This window comes from Lineus longissimus, chromosome 11 (genome assembly GCF_910592395.1).
Source record: "Lineus longissimus chromosome 11, tnLinLong1.2, whole genome shotgun sequence".
Taxonomy (NCBI): domain Eukaryota; kingdom Metazoa; phylum Nemertea; class Pilidiophora; order Heteronemertea; family Lineidae; genus Lineus; species Lineus longissimus.
In genome coordinates this window covers 17,457,882-17,485,438 of record NC_088318.1, presented here as the reverse complement: position 1 = coordinate 17,485,438, position 27,557 = coordinate 17,457,882, and the positions used below count along the sequence as shown (strand labels likewise).

The window sequence follows — 27,557 nt, the reverse complement described above, 5'->3', positions numbered from 1 at the left end:
TGCAAATTGGAGCGAATACGGTTGCGATTTGTTTAAGCCAGATTAGAAAAGCCATTCAATACAAATTACCTGAGCAAGGCCTCAAAAAGTGAGTCCCAGTGTTATTCCTTTGGGGGAAACCATCCATTCTCTGAGTTGCTGATATCGTACTTTGATTTACTTTCCAGGTCAAACCTAAGTTCCTTGAAGTCCTTACAGTATCAGAAGAACAGCTCGGTGAGTTGGATGAGAATTGTGTATCATAGAAACATGCTTTTGTTAGCATATCAAGAGGTCAAGCGAGGAAAATCTCACGTCTGGTGGACTTGCAGTTTCTGTGGCATGAAGTGTGTCCAAGGTTTCGTATTGACCTCAAGCTGTGCTCACTGCAACGCTGCTTCTATTGTCTCTATGTCTCTTCATCTTTGTTCCAGATGAGCGAGTGGCTAGTGGGAAGACGCCCCTCACGTCATGTGCCGTACCAGTGTTCTCATCCGGGGTACTCATGGCCTTCAACAAGGTAAACAGATTGTTCTTACACAAATTTGCATTGAGTGATCAATCCTGATAGATAAAATTTGATCTGCCCCGTGACCTCTTCGGCCCGAGGTTTAACAACAACCATGAATTTGTTGTTCATTCTAGGAAGAAGACAGGAAACAACTTACCACTTTCCTACAAGATCTGATGTGTACGCTGTCTCTGTGCCATGCGTCACTAGACAGCCTGAAAGCAGCCTTCAAAGAGATATGGTGAGTTTGTCCGTTTTAGTTCCCTGCCTGCAAAGACTAATGAGTGACATATCCCTGGGTTTAAATGAGAGTTTTCCTTCTCCCAGACTATTTGCCAACCAAGGCTAAGGAGGCCAGTCTCATCCATCACAGGGGTATGATTTGTCTCAGCTCAATCAAAAGCTGCAGTCTTGGACAATCTATTACTGACAAATTTCAGGCTGCCATTTCAAATCGATTTGTTTAACAGTCGTGGACAGATTGTCAAATTGGGGCAGGCACCAATGGGTTGATGCTTTGTCTCTTTGCAGTAACAACCCCAGCTATCATGAGTTACTGCTGACTGTGTTGTGGGATGGTGTTGTCCATACGTCTGCTCAGGTCAGGTCAACGACTGCTCATTTGTTTGAAGTAAGTGAATCAACAAATAAAAAGCTTTTATTAGAGTCTTCCCTGACTTAGGTTTTAGTGTATTGGACCTTCCGACATTTTCTCACTCGGTGCCAACTCTGTTGTTTGATACTTTGCTTGCAAAAAGTCCTATTTTCAAAATTTTATGACTTTTCCCCCCCATTTTTTCAGATGTTGGTGAAAGGTCTGAGTGAGCATCTTGTTGCTACGAGAGTCGTCCCAGCTCTTGTCACACTGTCTAGTGATCCTGAAATGTAAGTTTGTGTTCTCTTCTAATCATTATTTGCCCTCATTTCAGTAGCTTTGGTGTTATAAAGTTGTTTGTTGGTTTTCCAGGTCCGTGAGGGTCGCGACTGTGCCAACCTATGGGACTATAATGGAGTGTGTCACTCAAAGAGAGGTATTTATTTAACAATCAAAAACCATTTTCCAGAAATCATTGTCTGCTCCGGCATGTTTGTCACCAGTATGACTAGGAAGTGCTGTTTTCTTTGCTGAAAACAGATTTTCCAGCCTTGCTTTGGTGCCATCAGAATTTGGTTCTTATCAACTGTTCAATAACCAAAAGGAGAAATTAAGACCATCAAAATTTGACTCTGACCCTCAACTTGACTTCTAAGCGGTTTTGTTTCTTCCAAGTCTTTTTTCCCTTTCAGGTATTGGATAAAGTGTATATGCAGATTCAGACATTCATGGATGATCCGCTTTACAAGGATCAGCATGATCTCTTAGTGGAATTAATACGAACGTTTGCACGAGTTGGACCGAATGCGGAACCAAAGTTCAGGGACGAATGTAAGTCGAAATACCTCAGCTTCCTCTTCCCGCGGAGATGAACTACACGCTTTCTAGATAGCTAGTTAGAACACTTTCCCCCACGATAGACGATAGAGTTAGATAAAGGTGGACTATAGGCAGGAGATAGGTGGTAGAGTTGGTTAACTTGAAGCCCACCTAGCTCTTGCCTGTCGTCTCCTTTAAAGTTTTGCTTCGGAATGGACATCCACAAATGGACTCAGGAAAAGGACTGGACATGATCATCGCAAGGGAACACACTCTTCTGTTCAACATTTTTTGTTGTTCAGTGTCGATGGATGTCAAAAAGTCTTCAACTTGGAACATTTGTTAAAACAGCGTTTGATAAATTTGTTTATTTGTTTATGTGGGCCACTGACACCACATACTGCTTGTGTTATCGACTGTTATTTTAGGGGCAAACTGCATGCCAACTTAGAGAACATGAAACAAAGATGGCGGTCTAGTTTTCACCTTGTATTGACCTGAAACTGGCACTGACGTTTGTTATAGTCCACATTATTGCATTCTCATATAGAAGGATGTCTGTACATTTTAAAATAGTCACCTTCAAAGCTATCTATACATTTGTGGAAGTGATGATTGTTGCATCTGTCATATCATTTTGCAAACAAAAGGTGCTGTATACATCATTCATATGCTCAGTAGTTTAGCCTTACAGTTTGCTTTTCTGCATTACATTTCTATCTCCATTTGTTTGCACAGTGTTAGATGTCTGCAGCTACGAGAGCTCCAGTCCCTTGGAGAAACTTGATAGTGATCCATTTAAAAAAAGATGTTTGCTCACCTGCTATTGAAGTTAGAAGCCTTATGTAAATACAAGACAATGTTATCATTATTATTATTATAGTTCATTTGAAGATCACTCACATATTCCTTCATTTGGGTACATTGTGTTTATTCCTAACACATAAGCAAAGACCAGAGGGAAGCCAGGGGTATTGGTGATGCAGTGAAGCCTCTGCGCAGCAAGCCACCTCATATCACCTCTCCTCATAAGGTCTCATGATGGTCTTGTCAATGTGCTTCATTGTAATGACATTTGGACGCATGGTCTTCTGACTTTTGAAATTTCTTTATCTTGGGCTTATGGCCAGTTTCGGGCCTGGCCCTAGAATGAAATGTGAAATCTATGAAAAAAATAAATTAGTTATTGAAATGGTGCTGATTATCTCAAATTACTTTTCACCATCTGGATGTTGTAAGGTTGCATGTCGATGTATCAACTGTGCATCTTTGCACTTGCTGGATGGCAGGCCCGTGGTTCCTGCTGAAGTGGCTTCTGTCTGTCATATCATTTTGTTTGTTCGCGTGAGCGCAGCGATTCACTATCAGTGATAATTTAATTTATAATTTATTTATTCGTGTAAAATACATGTACAATATTTGATATAACATGACAAGACATTGGATTATGAACAAAATAAAACGTACATGCATTACACTGGTAACCATGTAGGTCGAGACCTATTATATGGCACCAGATAATATGGGTTGTGTCGTCGGGGTGCCGGCGACATGCGCACTAAGTGGGCCGACAGTTTGCACAACGGCAGAAAGTGACGAAAGTGCACATGTCGTCGACATCCAAACGATCCAACCTGTCAAAATAATAAACATTAAGGGACGATTTAAAATGCATTTTTTTCAAATTATGTAATTGGACCGGGAGGCTGTTCCACAGCTTCGGTGTCCTCACCCAGTATGAGGCACCGAACGTCTCCGAGTGGAATCTCGGCTGCGCCAGTCGTAAACCGTCGCCCCTTACAGCCGGGGTTATATAAAAACGTGCATTAAAATCCAGGACATTATAATACGAATCGTGCATAAAAACTAGATCCTTGATTTCCCGACGGTACGACAGGGGCAGCAGAGACAACGCTCGCAGACGCTCCACATATGGCATATCAGGGCCTAAAATGTGACGAGTCACCCTCCGCTGGACACGCTCTAAAGTTTCAAGATCACGTCGCACATGTGTGTCGAATACCACCGTACCATATTCAAGGCGACTACGCACAAGTGATTTATACAATGATGTCTATGCAAAGAGTGTCACACACCCGAGATACGCCATATTGACTAGCAAGGCTAGCCATACACTCCAGAAGTCCTGCTTGTAAGATAGGAATTCTGAGATAAGGTAGGCATCCACTGCCAAGGCTAAGTGTGGAGCTACTAATTCCATGTCTAAACCCACAAACTGGAACAGGGAAAAGTTGGAATCTAACTTTACAAGTTATCTCCTCAGATAGCAATTTTCTCTTGCTCATTTGAGGGAAAATCAGTTTTTCTCTGTCGAAAAGTATGACTCTTTATCTCTGTCTTTCAAAAACAATTTGTGACATGAAAAGAGAAAAAAATGCCCTCTATCAACCCATGGGATTTGAACCCTGGACCTCCTGCATGTAAATCCCAACCCCTCCCACTAGGCCACAGGGGACTACATACACAATGGTGTTCTTAGCACAGTGTCATTAATGCTTGTTTGTTCAATCTTCAGGAGATTAGGAATTAATTAGAAAAGGATGACTACCACTAATCTGGCATAATTGAATCCTCGGCTGGTTTTTCAATTTGCAAGCTGCATCAGACTGAGCTCAGTGGTACATGTAGCTGCCTTGTGAGTCGAAACATTAAGTAGATTAGAGCTGCACTGTTTTTCATTACTATAATCCCTGTGAGCATTTTAGAAAGACCACGAAACTCCAGTGCCGACATCAGCCTGCATATGGCAACAACTGTTTATATTCAGTTGTCCATACCTGCCAGTCCCTCACTTGGAGACATCACAAAGCTTCCCTTACATGTTATAGGGCATTTCACGTTTCCAAGACGGGAGTATTCCGTCACCTCCCAGATTTATCTCAAATATTGAGGTGGTTGGGTCTGGCCCGATAATGGACCTCTTTTGGAATTGCCCAGAAAAGTGGTGATTATGGGAAGAATAAACTAGTCGGGTTACTTGTTGACAGAAAAGTAATCTTCCCCCAATCCAGCTATCCCCCTGCCAGGTCTGGCTGGCGAAATGTAATCATTCCAAGACCTATTTGGTCCTGATGGAGGTACCCAGGTCACATGACCTGCCTTTGATTCGCTATCGATTTCTCCTGCGACTGATGTGATAATAAATGTATAAAGTGAGCACGGCACATGGGACTTGTGGCTGAACACGTTTCCATGGCAACTGCTTTAATTGGGAAGATTATATACTTATTTCTGTCATCACGGGGGATTTTTTTTAGGAAAAAATGCAATGAATTGGTTGGGTCGAGGTATGTTGGTGACAGTTAAGATCGTATTAGCTGGTATTGGATTCTTCAGGTTTTTTTTTCGTATTTCAAGTTGCCCTTTGAGAGTCTGGTTATTAACCCTTTCGTTCTGGTCTCGGTACCAGTCCTATCATTCACATCGAAGCGATGATGAGCATAATCCCGCACAAATCATACCCAAAATCAACCGTCAATCCCCGTAAAAGTTTCAACCTTAATGTGTCAATGTGTCATCTTGGCGTTGTCACAAACTTCCGCGTGACCAGATGCCCTAAAGTCTTATATCCCAGTCGAGGCCATTTGGAGGCAATGGCAGCAATTCAAGCAGGGACGGAACGACGTTTTCAATGTATTGAGTTCTGGTCCTAAGCAAGGTGAATGGTGTAAGACTTGTAAAACTCATGTTCAGACGTCTTCTCGTATTCCTCACTGAGAACAGCGCCAGCAGCCATGGCAGAGCTTGTCTCTCAACAGGATGTCATCATCATTGGCAGATCAAAGGATGTAATCTCGGCAACTAATGGAAGACATGACAAGGCTTTGTCAATTAGGCGGAGCACACCAGACATATATCTGAATTACATTCTCGTTTATTGGGAGAATATGATGTGCTGTTATTAACCATTTTGCTACAATTGACCGTTTTGCAGTCGAGTGAATCGTGTTGCTCAATACGGGCTTCTTGACAGAGCATGTTGCAATGATTGGGTCGTGTGCAGGAGTAATCATATCCTGCAATGCATAAGGACATCAGGAGGCAGCGATTGCAGAGTGGTCAAACATTTCTGCAAACATTCTTGTCTTGCTATTTGTATCAGTGTCTCCAATTGCAGTGGCAATGGATACAGATGACTTGCATGCTGTGCGATGGAAAAGACGACAGAAAATGCATCAGAGCCTTTCAGCTTCTGACATTTGGTGGAATAGTGGAATCGAGCAGATGCAGGAAGCAGTGTGGCTCTGTAGCATTTCCTGTTGTCAAGCAAGTCATCTATAGTGTGCCTTGAGCGTCTTAGTCTCAAGACACCACCATCTAGGGGGGTGGGGGGCTTTGTTTGTTGACAATACTTCATTGTTTACTGCCTGGGGCGTTCTGTTCTTTGTTCTTCCGATATCATATTGTGTCTTTTGTAGACATCATCTGTCTTCCTCAGATGTTTCTTCTCTCCCTCTGCTCAATGTTTAGACTGAATGGTGTAAACGTTGACCAGGATGATGTATTTAAAGGAGTACAAGGAGAAACTATGGACGCAGCACTCATGTATAATTACAGTGCTCCTGGATAGATGGCACTGCTGGGATACGACTGAAAGTGAAACAGTTGTTTGTACATCTTCTAATGTATCTTACTACTGTCCTCTATCAAGGAACTTGGCAACTATACATGAGCGCTGACTCCTAAGTATCTTCCAGATCTTCCTTTAAAAAAGAAGTCAAACACAATTTAATAATTCTGAATTGCGTTTATCTTTTGTTTTATCATACATGTTATTCAATACATTTCGTTTGTTTGTATAACCCACCACCACAAATAATTACCTGTAATAATCACGCAGCAATGCCTGACCTATAAAAGTGTCCTCCACAGTTCTCAGAGCAATACATGAAGATGTGACTATATTCCTGCTTGGCGTCACTTCATGGACCTGCCTCGGCTATCGTTACTCAACCCTGTCCAATGTGGCAAATGGAAAATTGACGTTACAAATCTCTCAATAGAATAGGCTAGGACTTTTTCAGGTCTTATAAACTGGATCGGGCAAAATTCCAGCTAACACAAGCTAAATGTAATTGACGTTTGGCTGGGCAGCATCCATATATGTAAAGTTAACGAGATAAAGTTGAAATCTTCGGAACAGTTCTCAACGTGCACTTTTGCGAGTCGGGCAGCCATGCAAAACTGAAAGTTGAGAACTCCAACGAAGAGTCAATTTGAGCATTTTGGTCAAAAACTGCTTCCTGTCACGTTGAATAAATCAAAACATCAGGTAGTGGGAAAGCTCCCCTCTGAAACAATGGAGGTACTGTACTGTAAATACTCATAGTACCCTTATACTATCCTAAATTTCCTCTGAAGTTCGATGATGGCTATAGAATTGTCTACATGAGAATGAATGTTTCAAAACATGATTATGCGGTCCCATCCTCAATGGACCAGTGTTATCTACAGTCTTATCTACAAATTCACCATCTTGCAGGTGGAGTTAAAAATAGTACTAACCATCCCCCGAAAAACATGCTCTCAGCGTGTACCTATTTTGGTTTTAAGATTTTGAATTTCATTTCCTTCACACCTCAATTTCACCAGCTAAAAGGATTCTGGCGAGTATATCGCAGACGAAAACTGGTATATCAATTTCAATCACTGGGTCCGACCAAAATTGACCAACTGAGAGCAAGTTTTACAGTTAAAGTTTTACAGTAACGTTATGACGTAACCTTTCAACAGTTTTACAAACAATGATCGCAGTTTTCTACAAATCAATGTGTTCTATGAAAACGTCTTTTCAAAAAATGGATCAGCTTTTTTGACGAGATCTTCAGAGCTTGTGAAGAATGATAGGCATCTGTCGTTGGAAGGCATCTGTTCTGTTGCACTGAAGGTCATTTTATATCTTGAGTTAGTCAAGAGCTTGTTCCTAGTGGAAAATTTATGTACTAATATTACAACAAAACCATTTGAGCGAAACTAAGCAGAAATTGTAACACATCCAACATGCCACAACGTGTTGAAGTTTGATGTCATGGTCTAGGTTGTCAGACGGATGCCTCCCAACCGATGCCTACCAGTATTGTGAATGCCCTGAACAGTTTGATGTTTCAGCGACGAGGTCGGTCGTCTTACAGATCATGGTGTGTCAGACCTCCGTCACTTTCCCATAATTCCATCGGCTTGAACTCTTCCCTTTCTGTTTCTGTTTGCCGCCCTTTTCTGTCATCAATGGTTTCTGGGCGATTTCATCGTGGTAATATACTCGTTTCCTACTCGATTTTCTATAGTAGCAGTAGCACATAATGCGTAAAAACTCGTACCGAAAACGCTTGCAGGTCACTAAATACGCAAACATCTTACAGGACAGAAAAATAAACAGTAAAAATAGTGTAATGGCTTCTGCTAGCTCCCCCTGGGCGTCAAATCTGGCATTGTTTTCCTGCAGTTTCTCCTTTTTAGTAGCATAGGCGAATACCTTATAGGCAAATAACGGCGTCACTAACAATAGATACATTACAGCCACAGCAATGTAGCTCACTTTAAGGTCACAAAACGCGTCCGGATCCAGCATGTATTTATGCATTTTTTCCTCCTCTTTACTCGGGCGGCCATTTGTTTTAATGTACGTCCCTATCATGAGGGCCGTTAGCACCAATATCACAGTAATTGGAAGAATCTCGGCAACCATTGTGTCAATGGTCGGCCATATTAGGTCCTGAAAGACGTTTGTTGTGCTCTTATCCGCGAACGTGCACATGATGCCGCGTGGCTTATCGTCTCGTCCGTCCATCATAACGAGTTCGTACGTCCAAAAGAATTGTGCATTAATACAGATGAGGAGCACCGTCAAGAGCATGATGACCGCGCGGGCACGCTCAAACGTACACATGACCCTGCTACGCTTTGGGAAGCGTATCACGCAGAATCCTTCAAAAGTGGCTGCTACGATGAGCCATTGCACAAAATGGATGACAAAATTTATAATAAATGGGTAGATTTTGCATGTTGCGTTCGACGTCATTAAAAGTTGATTGGACAGTTGTAAGTCTGCGAGTTTGTTCAGCCATTTGTCGCCGCACTGCACCCAGAGCCAGAGCGTCTCCACGATTGGTAGGACTGCGAGGTAGAGACACGTCGACCAGACACTGTGGGCGATACGTTGCATGATGATGGAAGTGATGATGTTACCCAGGGTTCCGATGGTCAGAACAAACGGTGGAAGGTACATGAGGATGCAACGGGCAGCCATACTCTCTGGTATGCTGGAGTAGTCCGTGTACATGAAAATGTCATTTTTCAAAAGTGTGTGGTTGCCTCCTGAAATGATATAAGAAGAAAACAAATCAGATTTGTGTAATAAATAAATGCCTATTTGACTTTAAATTGCACTGTAAATAATAAGACATTAAAGATGCTCTCTAGAAAGAGGAGAAATGAATTATTAGTTAGTTATTCATGGAAGTAAACTTGCCATCTCTGAAAATTGAAGTTGTGAGTTTTTGAAGTTCTAGCGTTTATGAGCAGTACTGCCCTGGAAAAGAGTGTTGTATGTTCCTGATCAGACCTACGGCCTTGATCCCTTGTCATCACAGAAGTAAACAACATAAATTGGAACATCTTAAACTGGTGATTTAACTGCTGGAAGGGTTAACTCATTTGATTATGAGATGATCATTGATAAACAGATTACTTTCCTGCCCATCACTCATCTAATCATCAGATTTTCCCAACATCTTGCCGAACCCAGCAACCGATAAAATTTGATAACATATGACCACTATGCCAAATCTTATTTCATTTTCCTCCAAGTGGAATCCAGTTTCCATGGTTACAGCTGTGATGCTTTTGGATTGGTTTAGTCTTGTTGTTGATTGGCTTCCATTGGTTGCTGTCACATTGCCGCGCAGTGGGAAGTATTTGGGCCAAACGCCCTCAATACAGAGGTTCCTAGAGGTACCTATTTCCTTACAATATACCTGGTGGAAGTAAGGCACATTTATAGACAAAAAGACCTACCCCAAGAAACCCAAACTACTAGACCACGCCAACTCATTTTAGCCCCAACACGCCACCATCACCAGTCTGATCACCAAACACTTTCTGGTGTTTATAATTTGGCTGTGGTTATTTTCATGGTTGTCAATTCAAGTATTGCCTCTGTGTAGAAACGTGGAATGAGTTGGCGAAAAAATCTTTAAGATATTCGCTGCAGCCACAGTTAATTTGTGTCTTGTTTGCATATTTGCCTACCAAGAACGGCAGAAATTGGTCGACATCTATGTTTACTCTGAACATGGTGGTCTTTGGGCATTAACCCTTTTTGCTACATAAGCCATTTTTGGCCTGGGCAGCCTGTGGAGCAGTGTTTTCTTTCATCTGAACAGGGTTAAATCATTAGGTTGGGGATCTCATCACTGCCACTGCTGTCAACATGGAAGTCCTCATTACCAGATGCCATTCATAGCAGGAATACTCCTCCATCTTGTTGTCAGATTAGAAACTAATGAATGTTCGCTTGCAACCACTTTACCAGAGTACAGTTAGGGGGAATGTAATGATATTTGGAGCATATGGCCCCTTTGCAGAAGATACCACACTGGCCGTCTCAGATTTTATAAAACGTTTTAGGATTCCTGGCATATCATTGATACTGTTGAGTGAGCTTTCCTGTGATAAGCTCCACTGTTGGGGTGAGAAGCATGTGGATGAAGTTGCTTGTGAAATAAGGAAAGTAAACTCACGCGCACGTTTAATCAAAACCTACGGGAATACGAAGATCCCCGAAAAGCTCTTAGCAAGCGGGTGTCATTCTAATGGAAATGACCACCAAAGAAAACAAACTGCATAAGCCTGTAGGAAGTTTTGACCATTCTTGAATCATGGAGGACATTTCTGTGTTCCGATTAAACTTGACAATAAATGCTGTTGTTGGTTCTTGAGGGGTTAATCAGCAACAAGAACGCATCAGCTCAAAAGGGTTAACAGTCTGCTGCAGCACATCTATCCCCATAAGATTTTTCAGCCCTGGTCTCTCGCCGTCGCCCTAAAATATCGGCAACGGCAACTCGAGGAGATGCTTTCAAAGCGACTTCCTTGATTGGCTGTCGTAGCGTGAGCCAATGATGCGCATATCTCCATGGGAACACAGATGAATCTTAACCATTTCATTTTGCTGGGAGAAATCCGGAGGCAGAGGTAATCTGTCATCAGATTACATGGCATTACAGGGTGTATCAAAACGCACTGTGCCAGATCTCTCAAAATGACCTTTGGATGGACCGCCATAAATGCCAACATTAACCATGACATATTATTTTGAAGTTCTAGTTTTTCTTCTTGACACTTTGTCTCTATGGTAACAGGATATCATTTGGACCGGCAGCCATGTCCTCTTTCTATATCATCTGTCTGGTTACTGCATTGGTAATAGGGGAAATACTAACAACGGGTTTGTCGGAGAAACCCCAGGGTCCGCAGGCGGTCCCTTATAAAAATGACATCTACTGTTCATGAGTACTCTATCTGTACAGTTAAATGGGTCATTGGCCTCAGAATATTCCAGAGCAAACTCCAGTTGATCATCGGAACTGACCTCAACCCACCTCGTGTCGGTTTTAACAAGGCCAGTTCACCTGGAGTGAAATCTGTAAATGAAAAGCCCTTTGTACCTAATGGCCGACTGTGGACTTCCATTGGTTCTTAATTCAACAGCAATAAGACTAGGAAGAATTGGAAAGGTTTTGTTTGCTTTCCATCTGAGAGCCAACAATGCAGCAGTATTCTTTATATACACTATACAATGTTTTGTCACAATACACATTGTACTTTGCAGCACCAAATGTACAACCAAGATCAACCATAACAAGAGAAAACGGTGATGAATTATGATTACATTACCTGCAAAGAGCCCGGTATGAAATATATCAAACACGGGTTGATGCGACATCTTGAATTCTGACTCCTGTTCAGTATGTTGGAGGGATCGCAACAAGCTCAGTCACTATGGCTACCGAGTATCATTGAACACTACAATGGCCGCGAACTGATGCAGATTTGCCTCTATATATACTATAGGTCACCAATGTCTCCTATTCCGCTGGCACCCTGTGACTGTATTGTCCATTCAGGTCTCAGTATGCAAGGTGTTTGAGTCTGTAAGCCTGTCTCTTTCTGTTTGAGATGGTCACCTGAGATTGTTGCTAAGTGACTATGCGTTGCTTGAAGCGATTGGCAACCCTTGCCCTTGCATTTGTTGTGTTAATCCGAAACATGTGCACCTATACAATGTAGGTTAGACATACTTGTGGCGTATCGAGTTCGTCGCTGGCGTACCTGTGCATCTAACTGTGATAAATTCATTGAAAAGCAACAGAATGACTCTCCATGGCAATACGTTCTCTCCTTCTAGCTGATTCTTGAGCAATCCAGCTTCAGCAACGCGTGTATCCGAACTGCCGCATATCCTAACTAACAGAGTGTCTGTTTCCTATCTTCCAAATATCAGCCTCAGTACCTGCGATAGATTCTGTTTTATTTCTTCCACTGGGAGCTGCTGTATACCTGAGTTATGGCCCCGATCAGATTGGCTACCCTGCCAGCGAAAGATACCGAAACATTGGCGGAAGATTGGTTCTTGGTGGTCTTGCTGGCCTTTACCTTATGAGATGGCGAGTCTAGTGGCCAGTTTCTTGTCGTATGCCTGTTAAATCTGGCCCCGATCAGATTGGTTGCCCTGCTCTTGAGAGATACAGCAACAGTCCAGTCCCTCCAGATGCAAAATACTCCCATACATAATAGCCTTACTTTTGTTACATGTATGTTGTACATTTCTGTGCAACCTTGTTCACTTCTCATGCAACTCATTGTAAATCTACTAGAATGACCATTGATCTCATAAGCAAATGCAGCTGTTACTGTTTTATAGGCTTTTATCATGTTCTCCATTATACCCAGGCCAGGGCAAAGAAATGGCAAAATCCGATTCTTGCCAAGACTGCAGATTTTGCCTCAATTAAGATGGGGCTATCAAAGAATATCTAAGCCAGTTGGCCATCTTTAAGAAAAAAGGGCACACCATCATAGAATGAGAATAGCCAAAGAAAGAGAAACTCATCAATATTACACGAGATAGGATAGTGCTTTCAAACAGGATGAGAAAACCGTGTTGTGGCCAGTTGGCCAGTCAACTTTCGCCCCTTAGTCAATACATGTATGTCATCCTCTTTCAAACACTCTCAAGGTTAAACAATCATCAATAACATCAAGGGCAATTCTCTTGCTCCAGTGGGAAATAACTGGCGACACAAGGCTTTGTTGATGCTTGGATTGGTACAGCTAGTGATGCAAATGATGTGTGACTTGATGGTTTGAATTTCATTCCACTGGGGATCAGTGGAATGTTCAGAGGAGCCTAACTTGACCTCTGGCTGAAGACGACGTCACAAGGCCAATGAATGCGCCATGAATTGCCTAACCGTAGAGGTACGTAAAACCCCTCACCCCGCCTTAGAGGAGGAATACTGCCCTGAGAATAACACCTTCAAGTGCAGAGCGGCAAATGCTGAAGAAGAAGAGAAAGAAGGGGAAGAAGAATTAGAACATTATAGTTGGATTGTTGACTTCACTTTCTAAAAATAGCATCATCCATCAGGTTGAATGGATTCGGTGTCATTTCAACTGCTAAAAGTCAGTCAATTTTTTGTTGTAAAGGCAAAAAGCTATTTGCTCAAAAGCGTGACTTTCTAACATCCAGATCTCATTCCACCCTGATCACAATTCCTTTGGGAGTGAAATTAGTTATTTACAGCGGCAAAAGCGATGAATTTCTTTGATGTGCACTTGGTGTTATTGGATGTGAGCCGACATTCCAACACGATTGATGGCTGCTGTGGTTGTCAGCTGTGACTGACGAGGGGTCCTTGGAGAGAGTATCGGCGTCTGGTTTCATGTTGGATGGAGGGCGATTTGGTTCTCTACAATCAACATTTAGGCAATGGTGGTGACATCTGTAGACAGGTGGATCACAGAAATTGTTCCAAAGAGTTTTGTCAAGCGCTTTTGACATGGTCGTTCCTTGGAAAGGTCATAAAAGATATGAAGAGCAAGCCATTCCAAGCAGAGTGATTGCAATTGGTGGTTATCAACAGGTGACTGGTGAGTTCAACACTGTATGTTGTAACTAGCTGAATGCTGTGCATGACATTGTCAAGCAACATTATCAAATCTGAGATTACAAATTCATCTTGATTAGATCCCATTCCACAAAGCTCTTAATCACATCATGTAAAATCTCCTAATTAAATCTTTCTTTCAAAAGCCTGCTCAGCTAAAATGATACAAATTATTAGTGCAGTTTCCCCTCAGTCAATACATCATGGACCATAATTCCTTAGTTACATGAATAGATTTTCTTCGCTAATCAGTTCTCGTTGCTAAGCATTGGTATAATGCGGCATTGGCTAAGACAATCTTGTAAGTCGTGCTGCGCAAAACATTTTTTGCAGAGATCTCTCCATACAGAAACTTATTAACGTTGATTTGCCATGTTTTTGGCTGAATAGCTTTGCTTTTCTTTGCAAGACTCTAAACATCATCACATCGATAACGATACTGTAATACGATGGTCTTACTGACCCTTAGCATTATTCATGACATTCACACCATCCATCCCACAATAAAAAAGCCAATGGTATCAGGTTCGTGTTTGGTCCACTGGGTTTTTCAACAATGCTGATGGATCTAGGGTCGAGGTGTTGACATCATGTTGCTTGCTCAGAGAATAGACAATGAGCATGATTGAGAAAAATAAATGGAAATCAAAACATTTGAATATTGCATTGAGAACAACAATGAACATCTCAACCTCGTATACCAAAGATTTCTTAAGAACACCTCAGGATTCCTGATACTAATTAGTTATTCTCCAAGTCTGTCTGTCAAAGCAAGCTGTTTCTCTGAAGGCAGTCAATACACCCTGGGAAGAAAGGAAGCAGACATTTGTCGGATAAACTTCCGATATTGTTTCTTGGTCCGCTGGGCTTTCCGTATATGCAGATGGATCTAGGGGCTGAGTATTTGTAACAATGCGCCATACTTTTACAGATATATGTATGGCGTTTTATTCAATATTAGAGGCGAGATGAGAAGGCAATAGGTGAATTCTGCACACTTGTTGCCAGAAAAATATCATAGCTCCGTGACAGTCAAGGGTGTACTAGAATTACATGGACAACACTACCCATGTTTTACAACTTGGCTGAATATACTTTGCCACCTGTGCTTCTCAAAAGGTTGTTTTGTGAAAACCTGCATGTTGAAGTTTATTTCGAAGTCTTTTGGGATTTTGCTATGGACAAAGACATCATGAGTTTAAGTCTCGAGTGAAATTGCTCAATATAACGTCCATCTCGACCAATCTTAGACCCTTTGACCTTTGCCCACAACAGATCTATCATTCAACAGCTTGTCTTAATAGTATCGATAGAATATTGGCTGCCACTCTAGGGGATTTCCATATCAGTCGGACAATTTAGACACCATGTTTGACCTTTCTTATCGATTTACCCGGCAATGACGTTATGTGGTGTCTCCAACTGCTGTGCTTTGCCTGTGGGTGGACAGTAAATCTGACAATTGTAAGATGGAGTCAGACATAACCTGAAAACAATGGTGGTCTTTGATACATGTAGAATATCAGCTGTAAATCAAGGATACTCTTATCAAATGGTTAATTCAGGCACATTATTTGACCATACTTGTAGTGTGATGGAGAGATATGGCTATTATGGCCCCATCAGCTGCTCTTCTTAACGCTTATGACATGGTAATCTAGTCTGTGGTGAGACAACTGAGCTGCCTAGTTTATGATTCATGGGTCCGCTTGATCTGGTCATTGCTAGAGTGCTACAGTTCTGAAGTGGGTCGAAATGAACAGGCGAGGGCAAACTACTTATGGATAATATGTTTGTGTTATCTGATATGAGGATGGATCTGATATTTATGAAAAGCTATATTGCCTGGACATTATTTGCAGGCAGGTGAATTGGAAATGGCCAAATATCAAGATGATGGGCCATAAAGGCAAGGATACAAGGACAAAGACAAGGTTACCTACTGATGGTGACGTCGATATGAAGGGAAGGAGGAAAGTGCCATTGATAAGGTTCTGTTGAATAAGGAATGGAATGGAACCAGCTAGGAGTGCTCAGAATAGTCCAGGAATGGAACCCTACCCCTGGTGACAAGTGACAAGTGCCACCTCATAAGAAGTCAACACTGTGTCTAACATACCCCGTCAGCTAACCATCCCCGGCACGCTTCATCACGGACTGGAACAACTTATGTGATCGATATATCAGTTCATGCTCCAGGGCAATCCTGTAATGGCTAGATCGGATATTCCCCCCACCTCATGCCCATATATTACCATTTGCTCTAGCTCAGATACTGCCTGGTATGGTGGACAGTCATTTTTGGCTGCCCAATGTTACTGATGGCCCACATGGTGGATCATGTTTTATTTCATCTTAATAAGCTACTCTCAGACAATTGTATGTCTGACATTGTTACCAAGCGATATAATACTGTTCTCTATTGGTCAGCAAAACCATGGTACTGAGACTTAACTGCCAGCGGATACAGCTAAGAAAATGTTCATGGCAAGTTATAGACCAAACCTGCTGAATTTGCAGACAAACAAGCAAAGTTTGCAGAGCTCATCACAAATTTGGCTCCCTATTCCTGTCTTTATGATGAAGAGAGACCTTTTTCAATATCTACTTTACACCCAACAAAGTTGTATTTCTCAGATTCTGAATTGTTCTTCCATCTCCTCTATGAAGATTACATCACATGTGTAGGCAAACACCAACTGCTAGTCAGTTTGTAAGACATTGCCCTATGGGGACATTAGACCTGGTCACAACCACTTCAGCCATTGCTCACATGAAGGTGATCTTCCGTATCAAACACCAATTGGCAGTCAGTTCATGAACCATTGCCCCGTGCGGACATTGGTCCTAGATACAACAACTTGACCCATTCCTCGTGGCGAGACAATCTTCTGTATCAACAGAGCTGATTTGATGGGTCGTTCTTCATCTGCTTCCGATGGGATAGTAAATATTATATCGTAGGATTACAATGATAGAATATGACAGAATAATTTGTCCAACTTGGTTGAATGGTTAGATTTTGTGATTTTGTTGATTATCTATCTTGTTCATCAACAACTGCAAAAGCCAAGGCCTGATAGAAAGAATACTTGTTAAGTTGTTGGATAGGTAAAATTTGTGATGTGAATAGGTGTCGCTTGTCTGATGATGTCTGGCCTGCAGTAGAATAGCAGTCAACCTTAGAAAAGCTCTTCTTGTCTTGGTATAAAACTTTAATGACCAAGTTAGGCATATTGGACATGATAACCGATGGGACCACAGAAAATGAATTAATCTCATGTATGCTTCAGGCATGGCTGAGAAACATGGACCGCAATTATCCAACTAGGATTAAATGGCTGTGCCCATGGCACGTCTGTCTGTCTCATGAAGAGACCAGCATGCCCTGTGGAGCTTTGAGGAATAGTAAAGTACAATGTAGTACTAGTGAAGTGCCCATGAGCAAACTTAGTCACAAATCTCAGTCTTTGTGCATCATTGGATAGACATGGGCAGTAATTATCTGGCTAGGATCAGGCCGATGTGGGGAGTTTCTTAAAACTGCGATCAGAATGAAGCAGACCAATCACCTCCTGCAAACTGCCGAGGAATGTTACCATCCATTGAAAATGCAAGTTCTAAATGTTCGAATAGCATGACACAAACACTTTCTCTGATATGATGTTTAAAATGAGTGAAATATTCGTCGGAGCACGCTAATGTTCAGCGCAATTACCAGACTAATGTACAATCTCTTTGCAGTGTGACAGCTGGCTCCATGATACAACATGGCAAAAAAGCTTTTCGCGCAAGTTCATAAAATGTTGTACGCTATAAATTTGAACCACTAGCATAAAATATTCCGAGCAGGGTATGCTAACGTTCAGTAATTGGCTTTATCTTTGCACTGTCAGTGTCGGTAAATGGTATGACATTATCAGAAGTTGTGTTTTTACAACAATATGGGCTTCTCATGGAATAATAAAGATAGTAATTGGATCGCTTGTACATGCAGTCATATGAAGAGTAAGTGAAGACAGTAGACCCGATCGTCTCGGATATTGGCGATGTCGATTGTCTGAAGACTTTATACAGTGCTTTTCAATGAGACGGGTGTCCACATAGGAAGGTGTCCACAGAGGCAGGTCTCCAGATAGGCAGTTGTCCACAGAGGCAGGTCTCCACATTGGTGGGTCTCCACGGAAACAGGTCTCGAAAGAGACAGGTCTACTGAGGCAGATCCCCACAGACACAGGTCTCCACATCAGTGGGTCTCCACGGAAACAGGTTTCTAAAGAGACAGGTCTACTGAGGCAGATCCCCACAGACACAGGTCTCCACATAGGTGGGTCTCCACGGAAACAGGTCTCTACAGAGACAGGTCTACTGAGGCAGATCCCCACAGACACAGGTCTCCACATAGGTGGGTCTCCACGGAAACAGGTCTCTAAAGAGACAGGTCTACTGAGGCAGATCCCCACAGACACAGGTCTCCACAGAATGACAATTTATCAATGTTTTTGAAGACATGATATTAATGCATCCCTAGTGAGTGTTTAGAATTAGGACAAGCGGTGCATCAGAATGGCAGCATTAACGACTAATTGGCCATAAAACATTGAAGTTAAGAATTTATACTCTTTTGGGAGCGATCACATGTGACATGAAAAGATAATGGTGGAATGGCATGGTAACACTGATTAGCATTCAGTCAGTTAGTGTTATATTGATGCTATAGATATTGGCGAAACATCAGTATTGGTATCAGTTGCAGGCAGCGCCCGACTAGGTTGTACCTTGGGCCCTGATCTCCTGTACTACTGCCCCAGGATGGTGACAAAGATGTTCAGTTCTTCTGACAAGAGGGTGATTTACACCTCGAGTTTTCATTGACTGTAAACTATGATACCTCACAAGTAGCCCATTGATACATAGACACTCAGACAGCTAATTGCAATCAAACAATGACTAGTAAGTGACAATGATAGCAGAGTACCTGATGCTCTCTGTATATTCTCTGAGGTAACAGACCTGTGTCTGGCTCAAGAGAGGCTATTATGTGAAACGGAGTCAATATTCCCCCATCTTGATCTAAATGTAGTTATTTTTATGGCTCTATTGCATTTTACTTACAAACAACTGGCTATTCTTACGGCAGTCATTTAAACACTTGGTCTAAATCTTACCCTAACCCTGTAACCCTCACCTGAGATTTTATACCTTGTCCTCAAGAATTAATGAAATGTGCTTGTCTATGCTAGTAGGAATTACCCTATTGGGAATTAACGTGAAACCAATTAAGATTGACCTACCTCGCAATCGAGTCTCAAATGGGAGTCTTGCAAGAAACATCTTATAAACGTGAACAGTTAGTGATATTACTGAATAAAATACGATAATCCAGTCACTGATCTTAAGAGTATTTCATCGATACCATAATGTCAGATTTATTGCAGTTCATCACCATGACGATACCAGCTGTGAGAGAACGTTTCTCGTCGACGTTGTCGCCCAAGCTCCGCTCTGCTGATGTTGCGTCTTGCGTTACAATTGGCTGCCGTGGTTTCCCGTCACTAGGCGGCACCGGTCGCCGAATAATATCGACCGTCGTTGGTGGTTTTGATATGATGAGAAGTATCGATGATGATGTCAGGTGTGATTAGAAACTGACGACGTTTAGAATCACGTAAATCTGGTCAAATGCTGTGTCAAGTAGGAACACATTGTTCTGGCTGGTATCGTTGATAGTCCGTTGAGATTTGACATGAAAACAATACTATATGTCGTTGTGTGAGAGAGGGGCAAATAAAGTCGATGTCAGTATTAGGTGGCCAGCTTGGTCTGGCCAGTCATCTTGGTCATAATAACATGACCTCACTGAAAATTAAGAATGCTATATAGAATCCAGGTCCTTTCCAGGTGAGGTGAGAAGCCCGTGTGATATGTGAATTCCCTTCCTTTGACTTTAGAAGACCAAGGATCTAGTGCCCTTGTAATGTTTTCTCTATTAAAGAACATTGCAGTCCCATCACTTTAGAATGAAATTTCGAGTGGCAGTCCGCACGCTCAATTTAAGCATTCCACTCATATTTGGAAATGTAGGTGCGTCGATTGGGCATTGTACTGTGTGTTGGGTATGGTTGTGTCTCTCGGTAAATAATGCTGAAAATGGTAATTTATTTGGTTCAGTTTGGATGTACCATATGTTGGTGGTGTTCTAGCAACATTTGAATAACATAAGTGACGATGACACTACATGTATCTGGTACATGGATATCCAATGCCGGCAGTTGTAAACTCAGATCCTTGGACAAATTCCAAATGAGGAAGTTTCTGAGCATCAATGCGGCGAAAACATGCAGATTTATCCTCGTTAGCAGCAAATTCATGATCATCTCCCTTTTAGAGTGTTATGCAAACACCACTGCAACTCACCATTACTGTCTGTATTACAAACCAGTTAGCATTTATATTGATTACATTAACTGTTGGATCGTTAGTCGGGACTGTGCTATTCTAATTAAGACATGTTAGATGTGCTCTTCATAAGAGTCTCAGTAATTCATCGCCCAGTCATTTGGGACTAACTGTGGGGATTCTCTAATCATTTGAAACAAAGGCCATACAAAATCAGATCTAACAGCACAACGTCATTAGTGCAAAACTTTGTAGTCATGCCATCTGTGATGTGAATCTGACACTGAAGCATCATGGTGTTTCAATCTGGTGTTCACTGGGAGCAATGCTCAGAGCAATCGACAAAACTGCTGTCACAATCTGCACAAACCTGAGGTTGTTTTGTAAAAGCTGAGCACATTTTCATTGATGGGCAGTCGCTCCTTGTAGGCCAGTTCGAGAAAGACAGCAAGGGCTAATTCGGCTTTAGCAAAAACATCACAGGCGGATGATGACATGAAAAAAGCCAGATGCAAATATTCCATTCGATTGTGAAAAAATGGATGCAACTCAGTTTTCTTCCGCACGTTAACAACAGAACGATCAAAAAGTCAATCCTTCTTGTTTTGTTTGGGACCCTTTCCATGCTCTCCATACCTGCAAGGAGCATGGTCAGAGCCTGTCTACAACCCATCAATTATGCTTTTAAGTTCATTTCTGTATGAAAATATAAACTTATTTCTTAATTTTTCTATTTTCAGGTAAGTACTTACACTTGTACAGTGTACAGTGAAGATCTAATTTGAAGGTGCATGTAGGTGTTCTATCAAAGTAGGTGTTCTATCAAGGTAAGTGTTCCATCAAGGTAAGTGTTCTATCAATATCAAGGTAGGTGTTCTATCATATTGACATATTGTTGATAGATGTGTAAACATTGTAATTGTTGAAAACATCCAGCCTTTGCTATGAATATATGGTGGATTTGACAATCCCATTCAACATTACCCACAAGCTCACCCTTAGGTAGCTCGATGAAATGTCAAGTGCTTGCTGTGGTTGTCCTGGAAACGCACTGAATCCTGAATCCATTGATACAAAGAGCAGTATCAAAATGCCTTGAATCAGTTGTGTGACTGATTTCACAGACGGCAGCACTTTGTTCGTGCCACTTGTTGGCTCACCGGTACGGTGAGTCTATACAATAGCGCAGTGTCCATCGTAGTCGTCGTCGTCCGTCGTATCGTATTTCAAAAACAGTGGCACGTTTCTTAACCGCTAGGGCTATGGACTCAACAACTTTGTATACATGACCCCCTTGGTCAGATGACCTTTGACACTGAATTTTGGTCCGGTCTGATTTGACTTGGCCACCAGGGGGCCAAAACTGAAAACATGTTTTTGATTTGACCTACTTTTCAAGGTCATACAGGTCAAATGCCTTGAATTTGCTGTTTGGCGGCCTAACTATGGCATGTTTCTTGACTGCAATGACAATTAAGTTCATATTTGTTGTACATTATCCGAAAGGTAAGGTTGATCACGATCTTCTTACATCTGGAAGGTCCATATTCTAGGTATTTTGTTATTTCCTGCTGTAAGAGGATATCAATACTGCACCCAACAATTATTATTATTATTAATGTTTATTTCGTATAACAGTATACAATTTTGAATAAAAAAAAAAAAAAAAAAAAAAAAAAAAATTATTCATACAATACAGAAAACCCCATGCAATTTGCCCCATCCATTCCAGAGATACGACCATTTATATCTTTGACAACTGGATATCCTATCCAGGTTAGCAAATGTCTTGTTATTATTGTTGGAGCCAGGCAGCGGACTTCCACATGGACAGATGAAGTGCCCTATGATTAGGATACAGATACTATTAGTACCTCAGAGTCTTCCTCGGTCATATCTCAAGAAACATTCATTAACAATTAAGTCGTTACCTAAATACAGGTGAGCACAATGGCCCCCAGCCTTTTCATTGTGGGAAGGAAGTCAAGTGTATTCATTGATTATAACCCACTAGTCGAGTTGTTGGCGAACGCTGCCAAGTTTCTAGGGGTTCTAAAAGATGGAGACACCCTACATTTCCAACTTGTTGATTCATCTTTGACTTTGTCGATTACATTACAAAAAGTTACATGTCAGAAAATGTAACTCTGGAGAACTATAAGGGCTGTGACTTATTATTATCACTATGGTGTACATGTATCTGCACTCAAATACAATGTTTCCAATTTCCATAAAGATACATTAACTGTGGGCGACATCAGCTGCCGGGGCCATTTGGATGTCAGAAAAACTCAAACGGAAGAAGAACACCATATGATCCTGCGAGCAGAAAACAGTCAGATACAGGTTGCAGCTTGTTATGCAGGGAATTGCATTGTGGACATCAGTCGAGTAGTTTTTGCCCTGCAGCCAAAAAAAGGACAGTGACAGGAGTCACACACAGTATTAGTGACATAAAAGATAAGACCGAAAGTATCAAAAGTTTTTTTTTTCTGGAGAAGTCAAATCTCTGTCAACTCATGCTAGCCAATATGATACTCAGTATCTTAATGGAAGAGAATAACAATTATTGGAGAGAATTTGAGCTCACGTTGTCTGACAAAATGTTGTCTCAATGGAATAATAGATGGACAAAGCAAGACAAAGAAAATATAGAAAAATACTCAGTTTTGACACAATAGCTGTATCACTGATGACGGAAATTGACTGTTCTTCCTTTGGGGAAATAGAAGTTGTACAAAAATACCTCAGAGACACGTCTGTGAATAAAGCATTTTCGTCATTAAGAACAATGCAATGAGAAAAAGATAACATCACGAAGTCATGGAAACTCATGGCATTACGGGAAAAGTTATGGTTCGGTGTTGTGCAGAATGTTGATGGGTGAATCTCCTGGCATAAGATGTGGTCTTTGAAGGGTGGGATTACGGAGAGCATTGGATGGGTTTCGTTGATGATGGTCTGGAGAGGGAGACAGAAAGCTGAGGGTGTGGCTTGTGGTCATGGCGCAAGTAGTCTTGCCAGTGATGAAACTGGACCTCTGTCAGGGGCAGTATTAGATGTATTTTGTTAATGACCCCCCTAGGGAGGGAAGGTGGTTACCTATAAGAGGCTCGTGTCGAGATACATCAGTATCTTGCTGTGGGCAGAGCCAGCTTTATGAGTTATGAGTTTTATACGTGGTCTATCCTGATGACAGCGAGAGAGGGAGGGAGATTGGTTGGCTGGATTAGTTGTCAGGTTGAAGATATAATCTCTGGTATGTAATTAGGATGTCAGTGAATGATCAGGCTGGCCTTGGTCGGAGCTTGAGTAACAATCCGTATAAGATGGTTTTGCCATGATGGTCATGGGAGGGTATATGGATAGCTTAAGATCAGACATTTGGTCCTGGTCAGGACATGGGGTGGTTTCTAAAGGTCAGCCAGTTATGAGGCTTTAAACAGAAAATAGACTGTGGTCTGGGATTGTTCCCTCAACTCTTCTGTGTTAACTTTCTCTAGAAACTACTATTCAAGCCATTCTGTCTCCCTAGATACATGCCTTGTTCTTACGACCCATCCAGCCATAATGGATGAATGTCCGCAAGCTGAAGCCGACCATATGCAGTCGCTGGCCTGGTGGGAGTATTCAGGATAATTGCATTGCATAAAACATGTAAAAGAGCTGTGGTCACCGCCATCCTCTTAGTAATGCTCCTTATTATCCATGCAATGCTTTTACCTTTCATATCCCCATGGCAGGCTATAGTTTCTGTGTCGCTGCGGTTGTGAATCGACATAGGCAGAGCTATCATAATCTTACAACACTCTTGGAAATAAAGGTTTGAAAGTGTTTAATGGTTTTTGCGAATATGCACCACGTAGAGGTTTTTCACCTACATGTATAGCCAACACGCCTAAAATAGAAATTGAAAGTTTTGAATGGCCCAGTAAAAATCAATGCGGGAAAACTTTTTCATTCATGAATCTAACAGTTTTGAGGACACCACGTAGTAGCACCGAATTCAACTTTTTTCGGTCACTTGCACCATCGTGGCATGACTTGTATCCAAAAATCTAAAGCAGACCAACAACCAAAATTCCGGCAGCTGTCCAAATCTCGGTAGTATTTCATCTCTTTTGTTCACGACTTTCATGGCAGGAACTCCTTGATCGCATTATGAGACTTAACGCATGGGCTCTGGCCTCGCTTTCAGTGCCTGAAGGGATACTTCTCCATAATTTCAAGAAAATATTTCATTGTAATCGCATTTAGCCTGCGATTAACAACCTTGCTCAAAGCTTAACCAAATTAACTCCACGAACCAAGGAGAAAAAGCAGATTCACTCTGACTATTTCGTGTCTGTTGTCATTTCAATTCCTTGCTACTATGTCAGTTAACTTCAGTAATAGCTTTAAAATAGTTTGATGAGTTCATGGAGTTGATTCCGGAATTTTCGTTCTATACCCTTCTTTCCAATGCCTCCGGTGCATCCTCAGGAGAGTAGATGAGGTCGCTGAGGGGCCTTTCCTTAACTGCTGGCCACGCTGATTTTAGTAGTGCTACTAATTTAATTAGGCTGCATGTGACAATTGGCTGCCAGCATCTCGCTAGGCGGTACTGGCTGCATTTACGTATGATGGTTTGGTCTTTTGCTAATCGACTTGCCCCTAATGTAAATCGGCATGAATCAAATTGGCTATTTTAAAGAAGGGCTCTGAGGCAGTAATTACCACAGCATCATGAGGCAACATATAAAAGTCTTCATACTTATATAAATTATATATTTTCTTATATAAAATTTATATAAGTCTCATTCATATAAACAAAATTATATAAAATTTATATAAATTTTATATAAATAAATTTATGTAAATTTTATACAAATTAATATAAAATTACGAGAACATAAATTTTATATAAAAATTATAAAAATTTTTTTATATGAATTAGACTTATATAAATTATATATAAGAACATTTTGCCTGTATACTGAATTTTTTACATGTGTTTTATTTTTTGCTAATTTCAAGAATAATTATCATCAGCGCAAATAAATGTAGCGGAAAAGTATTTTTGATAGGAAAGTAGACTCAGAGGTGCACTTCACCGTGGGAAATAGGCACTCATCTGTCTCTCCATTTTTCCTCTTTTTGCATACCTTCAGGGTATGAACTAATTGATCAATCATAGCATTGAGTCTGTATCAGTGTCTGCTCACCGATCAAAGGGCCATTAATCTACAGATATTCCAATTAGCCAACATCAGAGATGAGTTTTAATGCATTTAGCGTATGTTTGTGATGATAGCTGTCATTAGCATCCTTACGGTTAATTAGCCGCGTCTGATGTGAAATAATTTGTAATCAGGGCGAGCGGTAAAAATGCTTTTGGCAGAGAGGCAACAGTTGTGGTACAGGAAGTGGACACATTAACTTGTACGCAGAAGACCTATAGGTCGGCCAAATACATGTGAAAGTTCAGAGATTAAGGGTAAAAAATCACCAGATTTGTTCGAGTTTGGGTTTTGTTCTGATAACAACACAGATAGAGGTTGTAATCTGACTCAACTCTTCAACTCTGGTCTTTCCTAAAAGCTTTCAGTAAAACTAACGAGTATCTGCATTCAGTCCTTCAGTTTCATGTAAGCTTCCTGGCCTGTTGTGAACACTTTCCCTGAGATTGGGGCGCTGTCACTTAGTACAAAGGGACCACAGGCAGCCAGGCTGAGGATCGCTTACAGCGTCTAGAAACTTGGTACATTAAACATGTAGACAACCAAATGGACAAGAAGGAACATATCTTTAAGAGTTCCTGGAGCCTGCCTCTTTCTCATTAGAAGTCCAGTCACAAACATGGTGATCTATGTGTCTCTCCAAGCTGAAAACCAAAACCAATAAAACAACATTTGGTCTCTAAAGTTGCTAATAAACATTGTGGTATCTGATGGTTGCCTATTGTATTGTTGCTTGAATACAAACATGTTTGCCAGCCCCCACAAGGATATCATCTTGACACACCAGGCTTTAAGAGTGCTATGAACATAGACCATTCTCTTTTTTAAACCTATTGCAATGTGTATACCTATGCACCAGAAATACCCAACCATGTTGATGTCTCAACATCAGAGACACTTTCTCCATGACTTTGACATTTAGTTTGTCACAGGAAATTCAGCGTCATTGAAGCGTTAGCCGCCTCCCTGATGTACTGTCTCGATCAGATCCCCGCCCCACATAGGAGATTGGTAATTCATCAGTCGGCAGTCGGCTTGTCAGTTTGTCAACTGCCTGTGAGGTAATTAGATAAGGTAGCGACCTTTTGTCAGGCCCACCATATTTCACCTCGGCTCACCTTGGCACTGATTTTGTACTTTTGAAGGAAGTTAACAACATTAGCATTAGAAGTGGGACCTAATTCAATTCCACTCCCACACTTGCAGATCTGTAAATGTCAAGTGCAGCCATACATGTACACAATAGCCTAACACAAAGCCTTCACTTTATCCTTGCCTTACGGAACCGAATAAAACACTAACAAATTGATTTCACCTAAATCAGTAAGCTTCTTCTGCATTGTAATTTCAAAGTGCTGCTTTTATTGCGTTATTTTGAGTAACGAGTTTAAGGAATTCAATTAATAGGCGGTGTAGGGTATGCTAGGTTTTTTTTCGTACCAGAGTATCAGAACGCCGCAGCGATGTTATCTCTAATCAGTGAGGCTGAACTCAAAAAAGATTGCGTCAAATCTGTATCAATATTGCTGGCTACTACAATGGTTGAGGTGAAATCATTTGGTAAACTCAAAGCCAGTTAACACTGACACTAACAATAACCCCAGTGTAAATTATGCCCTATGACCTCTTGACAAAGTGTTGAGTTAACCCAAAATTAATCCAACTTTTTGTGTCAGGAAGCATTCCGCCTTATAGGTGAGTCCAACAGAAAATCGCATATCAAAATCCTGTTTGTCATCAGTGAGGCTGGCCTTGCGGTTCACCTGAGTGATTTGTCAACGATGATGATGACATTTAGATGACATTTATCGAGATGCAATGTCATCATGACGACATCTGTCTCAATA

General features: G+C 41.4%; 2 protein-coding genes across 6 annotated transcripts in view; one reads left to right on the top strand and one right to left on the bottom strand.

Annotated features, from left to right (window-relative positions):
- Positions 1-27,557, top strand: part of LOC135496355 (RAB11-binding protein RELCH homolog) — a 147,932-nt gene that overhangs the window by 5,329 nt on the left and 115,046 nt on the right. Inside the window, exons 16-22 of the mRNA XM_064785639.1 lie at positions 168-216; positions 414-499; positions 625-731; positions 1,022-1,121; positions 1,293-1,375; positions 1,458-1,521; positions 1,778-1,916. Of these exons, the coding sequence (XP_064641709.1) occupies positions 168-216; positions 414-499; positions 625-731; positions 1,022-1,121; positions 1,293-1,375; positions 1,458-1,521; positions 1,778-1,916 (628 nt within the window). The remainder of the gene's footprint in view (positions 1-167; positions 217-413; positions 500-624; positions 732-1,021; positions 1,122-1,292; positions 1,376-1,457; positions 1,522-1,777; positions 1,917-27,557) is intronic.
- LOC135496357 (growth hormone secretagogue receptor type 1-like) overlaps positions 6,653-27,557 on the bottom strand; it is a 131,790-nt gene continuing 110,885 nt past the window's right edge. For 3 of the 5 annotated variants that reach the window (XM_064785641.1, XM_064785643.1, XM_064785642.1), the window contains exon 2: positions 6,653-9,239. In XM_064785641.1, the coding sequence (XP_064641711.1) occupies positions 8,068-9,239 (1,172 nt within the window). In that variant the 3' untranslated portion in view covers positions 6,653-8,067. Of the gene's footprint in view, positions 9,240-11,819; positions 12,630-19,386; positions 20,214-27,557 lie in introns of those variants that run through there. The other 2 variants (XM_064785646.1, XM_064785645.1) reach the window with 2 other exon arrangements.